Source organism: Arachis ipaensis, chromosome B8 (assembly GCF_059453495.1).
Source record: "Arachis ipaensis isolate K30076 ecotype BB chromosome B8, ASM5945349v1, whole genome shotgun sequence".
NCBI classification, from domain to species: Eukaryota; Viridiplantae; Streptophyta; class Magnoliopsida; order Fabales; family Fabaceae; genus Arachis; species Arachis ipaensis.
The window spans coordinates 7,772,166-7,780,768 of record NC_142443.1 but is presented as its reverse complement, the minus strand read 5'-3'; the positions used below and the strand labels follow the sequence as shown (position 1 = coordinate 7,780,768).

At 31.2% G+C, this 8,603-nt stretch overlaps 1 protein-coding gene across 1 annotated transcript; it reads left to right on the top strand.

Moving 5' to 3' along the window:
- Positions 1-2,607: 2,607 nt before the first annotated feature.
- On the top strand, positions 2,608-6,863 carry LOC107613826 (putative beta-1,3-galactosyltransferase 2). The gene is made up of 11 exons (XM_016315991.3): positions 2,608-3,123; positions 4,230-4,326; positions 4,411-4,484; positions 4,571-4,782; positions 4,881-4,944; positions 5,176-5,248; positions 5,351-5,471; positions 5,571-5,658; positions 5,741-5,866; positions 5,975-6,084; positions 6,275-6,863. The coding sequence occupies exons 1-11, from the start codon at positions 3,008-3,010 to the stop codon at positions 6,421-6,423; spliced, it is 1,230 nt and encodes a 409-aa protein (XP_016171477.1). The 5' UTR covers positions 2,608-3,007; the 3' UTR covers positions 6,424-6,863.
- Positions 6,864-8,603: the final 1,740 nt, after the last annotated feature.

Genomic DNA, 8,603 nt, shown 5'->3' with positions numbered 1-8,603 from the left:
CTCCCCCTCTCCGTCTCTCCTTCCCCCCACCCCAAAAAGAAACAGAAATAGAGAAACAGAAATTCAAGTAACAAATTAACAAATTCAAGTACAAAGCTAAATCAACAGAGAAATACAAAGCCAAATCAGAAATTCAAAGCACAAAGAAGAGATCTGGTTCGAAGAAATTCAAATCAACAGAGGAGCATGCTTGAACGGCGGCGGTGAGCTCTGATTCGAGGAGATCCGAGACAAGAAAGAAGAGAAGGACGGGAGAGGGTCGCGGTTGATCTGGACAGAAGAGAGGCAGCGGCGGGACGACGGCTTCCCTTCCTCCTTCATCGTCGTCATCATCATTAGAGTTCTGGAGGAGGCGGCGGCGACGACGAGGTAACGGCGGCGACGACAGAGGCTCTCCGGCGCCGTCCCCCTCCCCCTCTCCTCCCTTCCCCCTTCGTATACCCTTTTCTTCCCCCCTCCCCCCCAACGCGTTTTCTTCCCCCTCCCCCAACACGCGTTTTCTTTTTTTTTTTATTTTATAATTTTTATTATTAAAATAGGAATAGGGGTAGTTTAGAAATAAAACAAAAAAATTTATTAAAAAAGACGATTTTAATACGAAAAAAAACGTTAAGGACAATTTTATATCAAAAATTATATGAGGGATGATTTCGATTCTAACTAAAAATTTTAGGGACCAAAACCATAATTACCCCTTAAACATTTAATATTCTATCCAATTACAAAGTTGAGTCAAATCAATTTCCAACAACAAAAATAATTTCTCTTTGCAATAACAATGACAAGGATGTAGGGTATGTAATCAGAGAGCTCAATCCCTACTGTTTTTGTATTTTCTCTAATGTAACAATTAAGTTTCATAATCAGAGTAATTAACTAATTAATGATGGACATGCAGCAAGTTGTAACTAGTTAACAATGGACTCATCATCAGATTGATGCATACATGGGGGAATTGATTTTTTCAATTTTTTTTTAATTATTCAGTAAAGTATGATTTCTTATTTTATATTTTTTAAGTGGAACAAAAAAAATATATAAAAAACATATTAAATAATAAAAAATCACATTTTATTAAATAACTAAAAAATTGAGGAAATTTGCTCTCGCATAAATGACTAAATGGTCTCATCAATTGCATGAAAAAACATGAACGCGTGTCAAGAGATAGTTTCCATTGATCATATTTCTTCCACACGACACGAGAATGGCAGTGAAGAAAATGGTTAATTCTGCCAATCATATAAAAATAGTTAAATACTACTATCAGTATAAAGGCGTCTAAATAATAGAAATGGATTTCTTAAATAGTATTTTAATTTGAGTTCAGCTTTTATCATTAAAAAATAAAAATAAAATGGAATATGGTAATTTGATAACTAGAACGGAGTTTAATTATTGCGTGAAAAAAAGGGTGAAAATTATTTTACTATTATCTATGTAAAAATTTCTATATTGATGCACCAACAGGACAAAATATTTCGAGTTATTATTCAAATTCATATAATTAATATAATTAAATGTACTTATAAAACTGTTTTATATTCACAGTTTATTAAAATTAAATTTATATAATTATTAGTTATAATTTGTAAGTTCATTTTTAGTTGCTAATAATTTTTCAGTCAAATAGTAAAATCCATTAAAACAGAAATGTTTCACAAGACCCATGTCTCCAATTTGAGTTTAGAGAGAGTGACAAAAAGACACCAATTAAATAAGAATATTTTTATTATTGACAATATCAAGTATATATAAAAAATTAACTATCAAATTAGTTATTCATACAAAATATAAAATATATATTAAAAATTATACATATAAAATACATATCTTTTTTATAGTAGATCGAAGTAACCCAACTTAATTTATATAATATTTTCTCTCGTCTATTAATTCGATTTAACTTAAACCGTTTTACGTATATATTCAAAATCTTAGTAAAATCGTTTTTACTTAAAACAATTTACTATGTTACTGTACTAAATCATTTTAGATTAGATCAATATGTATAAAGATATTTTCGAAGCAAAAGTCAAAACAAAATAAACAAGTAATATTAAATCCGAAATGATTTAAAATAGTGATTTATCCAATGTATTCATATACAAATATATTTTTATTTTATCATTCGGTCCTAAATTACGTCAAGTATAAAAAAAAGTATAAATAGACAATAAAAATATTAAACAATATGAATAATGGATGTATCGAATGTTTAATTCATTATGTGTGCGGATGGTTATTCTAATATTAAAATTTAGGTGAATAATTTAAAGTGTAGTATATTTTACTTAAATTGGGCCAATTTTAGAATCCGTTGTAACATAACCCATAAAAAACTTTCACCTACTTAAGTAAATAAGACTGATTTACGCGAATTTCACTTAATAATAAAGATAAAAAACAAATTATTTATTGAAACAAAACAAACAAAACTTGAATTAGTGTTAAATAAACCCCCCAAATATTTGTTTAAAAAAGTCTTCATGTTGGAGTAGAGGGTAGAGAATGAAAGATGCCAAATAGATTAGGAGGGTATAAATGTGAATGCAAGAAACAGTTACCGGAGTAGCAATAAATAAAGAGATCAGAAGGTGGCCCCAAGAAGAATGGTTTGGTAATATGGTGACTATAAAACTGAGCGGTTACAAAGTCTTCTCACTTCTCTTCAACGTCCCTTACCTGCAAAGCCACACACACTCTCTCTCTCTCACACACAAACACATAAAAAGAAAGAGAATAGAACCAACACAAAGCAAAGCATATAACAAAATAGCTGAAACAGAGCATAAAGAAAGGAACAAAACACTTAGAAAAAATAAAAATAAAAACAGAGCACTTCCTCTGTTCTGATTCATCTTCTCCTTCTTTTCAAAGGTGCCCACTTTGAAATTTTCTTCCTTTCCTTCACCATTCGCTGCTCCCGTTCTTACTCCTTTAGAATTGTCAACATGGTTTTCTCATTCTGAGTGTCAACTTGGCAAGTTGTGTTTTTGAAAGGACAATGAATTTGAAGAGCAGAGGAGAGGTTCTTCTTCCTCATAGAAGCTTTTTGTCTCAGAGATGGATGATTTTTCTTTGTATTGGAAGCTTCTGTGCTGGGATGCTATTCACCAACAGGTACATCAATTTCATTCTCTCTGTCATGTCTTATTTCATGTTGTTTTCCAGGTTTCTGATACATAATACCAAACAATATTCTGTTTATGAAAACCAGTCCATGTTGAAAATTTTTAATGGCTTTCTAATCCTGAAGAAGAGGCCTTTTCATATCACACCTCATGTTTAATTTTAATATTTTTCTAATTTTAAAAAAAATTATAATCAGTGTATTTCTGAATTTGGATGACCATTTATTTTGTGAAGAAATTCCAATTTGAAGAAATTTTTTGTCATATAATTTCAAAAAATATATAATTTTTTATCTGTCCTCTAATTTACTCAATTATCTTAAACACCAAAACTCAACAGGATAAGTAGAATGGATCCGAATTCAATTGGCAAAAGTTATCTTCATCTGAACCATGCCATATTTCAGTTTAAGATGCTATTCCTCCTCTATAATAATAACTAGAAGAAAAAGAAGTCAATTTTGGTCAGCACTCAGTACTGCTAATTAATTTCCTGTTCAATTATTTCTACCAATGTTTACAAATCTACCAGCAGGTTGAGTCAGACAACGTTTGTTATTATGGTTGAAAAAATAATTTACAGTTTATCCTAACTACTAGTTACTTCACATATATACATATCATACTCACTAATCAATGAGGAAGAAGACTTCTGACACCTAATAATTGATTGGCACCTCTAATCTCTAGTGACTAGTCTATTCTGCGGTAGTTGTAACTGAATCCCTTATTCATATTTACTAGTTGTTGAAACGTTTAAAGATGTATCCTTTTCAATTTTGAGATCTGTCATATTTAGTAATATTAAATAAAAGATATAGTCTAACTTACTCGGAGGTGCTTTAATTCTTTAATTGCATCTTTTTGTCCTTGATTGTTACTAATTGTTAGTATCATATTAAGCACATGGTGATGACTTCATTAATGTGTTACAACTAAATAAATGTAACAACTTTGATTATTCAATTGTTTTCAGGATTCTTAATTTGACTATGAGTTAGCATGTTTATGTTACCCTACTTTGGTACTTGCCATAGGAAGTTGTTAGAGATGGTTATTTTTGGTTCCTTTCTGATAAAAATGTGTTAACAACAGGATGTGGACTATTCCCGAACCTAAAGGACTTGCAAGGACAACAGCTATGGAAGCTGAAAAATTGAATGTTGTTTCGGAGGGTTGCAATTCAAGAATTGTAAGCTTATGTTACATAACATTAGTCTTCATAGTCACTTGTTATGTTTTGAATTCAGTGTTTGATAATCTGAAATTCCTTTAGTTGCAAGAAAAGGAAGTGAAGCGCGAAACGAGAAGCATCTATAAGGAAGTTTTCAAAACACAAAATGCCATGCAGTAAGTTATATACCATGATGCTGTTGTGTTGTGTTGTGTGCTGCTAAATTTTCATTTCAAGGCTTATGTGATTGTGTTGAATGTAGAACATTGGACAAAACTATTTCAAACTTGGAGATGGAGTTAGCTGCTGCAAAGGCAGCTCAGGAGTCGATTCGCAATGGCGCTCCTCTATCAGAAGATATAAAGGCAGTTGAATCAACTCCTAGGAGAAGGTACCTCATGGTCATAGGAATCAACACTGCTTTTAGCAGCAGGAAAAGAAGAGACTCCGTCCGCCAAACCTGGATGCCTCAAGGTTCATAATTTGATCCATCAATTCTAGTATTCTGCCACCATTTTCACAATATTCGTTGTGGTTTCTGATTATCTGTTCTTGTGGTAACATGGAAATAGGTGAGAAAAGAAAGAAGCTAGAGGAAGAGAAAGGCATTATCATCAGATTTGTAATTGGTCATAGGTAAACTATCTCATTTTTCTTTTGTAATTTCTATGATTTTATAATTGGTCATAGGAAGAGAAATGCTTACATTAGATCATCTAATTTGAACTAATATAGAAGTTTATAGAACCAACAATCCTATTTTTTCATTGGGATACACTTGAATATTTCCAGTGTTCATAATTATATTGAATGAATTGTAAATTGAAGCTTTCTTCTAATTCTTCCTTTATTCCCCTCTTTCTCCAGTGCTACATCAGGTGGTATATTAGACAGAGCTATAGAAGCAGAAGATAGGAAGCATGGAGATTTCTTGAGGCTGGTAAATAATGTTACTCTTTGTCATGTTTTTCTCATATCATGGTTACAATTTCTAAAAGAAAAACTAGCAGATTGTGTAAAAAACTGTGGTTTGATTTTGCAGGATCATGTTGAAGGGTACCTTGAATTATCAGCAAAGACAAAGACCTACTTTGCAACTGCTGTTAACTTATGGGATGCTGATTTCTACATTAAAGTTGATGATGATGTTCATGTAAATATAGGTATCAAAATTTGATCTCTACATCAAATTACTACTCATATCAAACAAGGTTTCATGTTTACTTTCTTAGCATCATACTCATTATTCACTCCCTTTTCAGCAACACTTGGAGAGACTCTAGTTAGACACCGGTCGAAACCACGAGTATACATCGGATGCATGAAATCCGGGCCTGTTCTTTCCCAAAAGTGAGAATTATTTTCATCTATAGGATTTTGAGTTTGTGATTACTTCACTTCTACAGCTTCTTATGTGCCTAAATTCCTGCAGAGGTGTAAGGTACCATGAACCAGAATACTGGAAATTCGGTGAGTCTGGAAACAAGTACTTCCGCCATGCCACAGGACAGTTGTATGCCATTTCAAAAGATCTTGCTACATATATTTCAATGAACCGGTGAGTCCTTACTCCTTAGCTGCTTCTTCAAATTTATGGACAAAATTAAATGTTGGTAACATCATGATCCCCATTTATAATGACTTATTTGTACTTGTTTTGTCTCAGGCATGTTCTTCACAAGTATGCCAATGAAGATGTCTCACTAGGCTCATGGTTTATTGGACTTGATGTGGATCATATTGATGATAGGAGACTCTGCTGTGGCACTCCACCAGGTGATTTTTTTTCCTTTGGTTATCGAATCGTTATAAAATTCAATTTATATTACACTGTCATCCAATCACATATCGTCAAATAATCAAAAGTACATACTTAGTAATAGCTAACATGTGATTAGATGACCATGTAAAATACTTGAATTAATAGTTCCAAATTGATTCTCACGTTTGGTGACTGTTGTTGCAGATTGTGAATGGAAAGCTCAAGCAGGGAATGTGTGTGTAGCTTCATTTGATTGGACATGCAGTGGAATTTGCAGGTCTGCTGAGAGGATCAAAGAGGTTCATAGAAGATGTGGAGAAGGTGAAAAAGCTTTGTGGAATGCCTCTTTCTAATGGATACAAGCTTAATTCAAGTCCTTCTTCCTAACACAGGAAAACAAGATTATATATATATATATATATAATATATAACTAAGGCAATGCAGCAAGGCTTTTAACATTTTTTTCCCCTTTTTTTTCTTAATGTATTTTTGATGAGTATAGAGAAAATTTTCATTTTACATGAGAGGAGGAGAAAGAGAAGAAAAAGAGATAAGAGAGAGGACTTACTCCCATGAAAATAGAGGAAGCATAGGGTAATAATAATAAGTCCACCCAACCCATTCTTTTATGCTTGAAGGGCCACTCTCTGTGTTAATAGTCTTTGCTTAAATGGCTATCAATCAAGCATCTCCTAGTATATAATTCACTCTGCTACTAATTCATTTTTATCTTTTAACAAATAATTGTGCATCTGAAAAATTTAGGTAATATTAATATTTTTTAATCAGTTACACCCTTATTCAGTTATTTATCTATGATATTATTTTTATTTTATTTAAATGTAATATATATATAATGCAATTTAAGTGCAAAATCTCATTGAATTAACAATGACTTTGTATTGTTATCATTTTCTATAAAAATAATTATTTCTCATCAAAATATATTTTTCGTTGAGGTATTAATATTACTTATCATATGATCAAGGGACACATTTTTTTTTCCTTGAAAAATCGAGAACAAATTTATCATAATTAAATTAATGATTTATACAAGTAAAGATTTTGAATTTAATTAAAAATAGTAGTAAAATACAAAATTAAAAAGAGGCAGAAAACAAATTAACAAGGGTTTTAATCACCAAAACAAAATTATTAAGGGTTCACTTAGGAAGTAAAAATGGTAGTGTTTCTGAGTTACAGCTGATCCATTGCAACTCCAAGCCTTTGAATTCCAAAGCACATTTATCTGTATGAGAACCAACATTTCTTTCATAAGTGGTTGTACCTTGTAAGGTTAGTGCATGTTTTGCAAGTCAACTAAGCATGGTCCATGTGGTAGATGCTTAAGAGATATATATTAATAGATTATTGCAATGTTAATGATTAAAGTTACACAAATGGAAGAACATGGATTGTTGGGGGGGTTAGGCAGAGATTTGATAGAAAATTATTGTTCTTTTAGGTCAACGGCTGAGAAAAGTCAAAATGCTCAAAGTACTTCTTACTACTAGTTTAGGAATTGGGAGATAATTGGCCCATGAACCCTACCCAACAGACACGGTAAAAAAATTTAATAAAATAAAAAAATTTAACTAAAAATATCTTCAGACTACTTGATAAAAATATATAATACTTTTCAAATAAATTTTTATAAGATTTTTCATTTTATAATATTCTTAACTAATATCCTAAAGATACTTGTTGATAAGATCTTAAAATTAAGTCCTATAAATATTAATTGTAACATGTATGAAAGTAAAAAACGAAATAAAGATAAATGTTGTTGCAATTTGAAGTTACAAGTATCAGTTTCCACTTTGAAACATGTGGAAATTAAAATAATTAAGCAAAGTGGAAATGAGCATACAAAAGAGGAAAAACAATAAGTGCTATATAGAATTGATTGAATTATTGTTGTATATTTTTCATTATTATTGATTGTTCTGGTACAACTTAATTGATGTGAGTAGCAGAATACATGTGATGAACCTAATATATTAAATAAAGCAACTATAAGAGTCAATAGATTCCTCCAACAGCTTCTGGTTATGTCAATGTCCCACAAATTGTACCTAAAAGCATTATTGTTTTTAGAAAGAAGATAAAATAACTATAATCATCACACATAATGTGCCCTTTAAGTAACTTCAGTTTCTTCAATGTTCAGCTCCGAGGAAACTCCTTCAACTTCCAAATGAGGGTAATTTCAGGTAAAAAGTAATGAACATGTTACATTTGTAATTTTTCTCTTTCATTTCACAACAACTATATCAACAATATCTTAATTTACTATCGATCATTTAACGGCATCATTCAAATAAATAATAAACAGTCTTATATAACTCATTAATAGTTCATATAAACATGTCTTTAGGTAAAAATTATAAGGATTAAGTTAGGTAACCAATGACTTTTTTGAACAACATGAACAACCACCAATCAAATAAAAACATACCACACTTCCAAATTATCCACCTAAATTTTAATATTAGAATAATCATCCGTACACCTAGTTAAATGAACATCCGA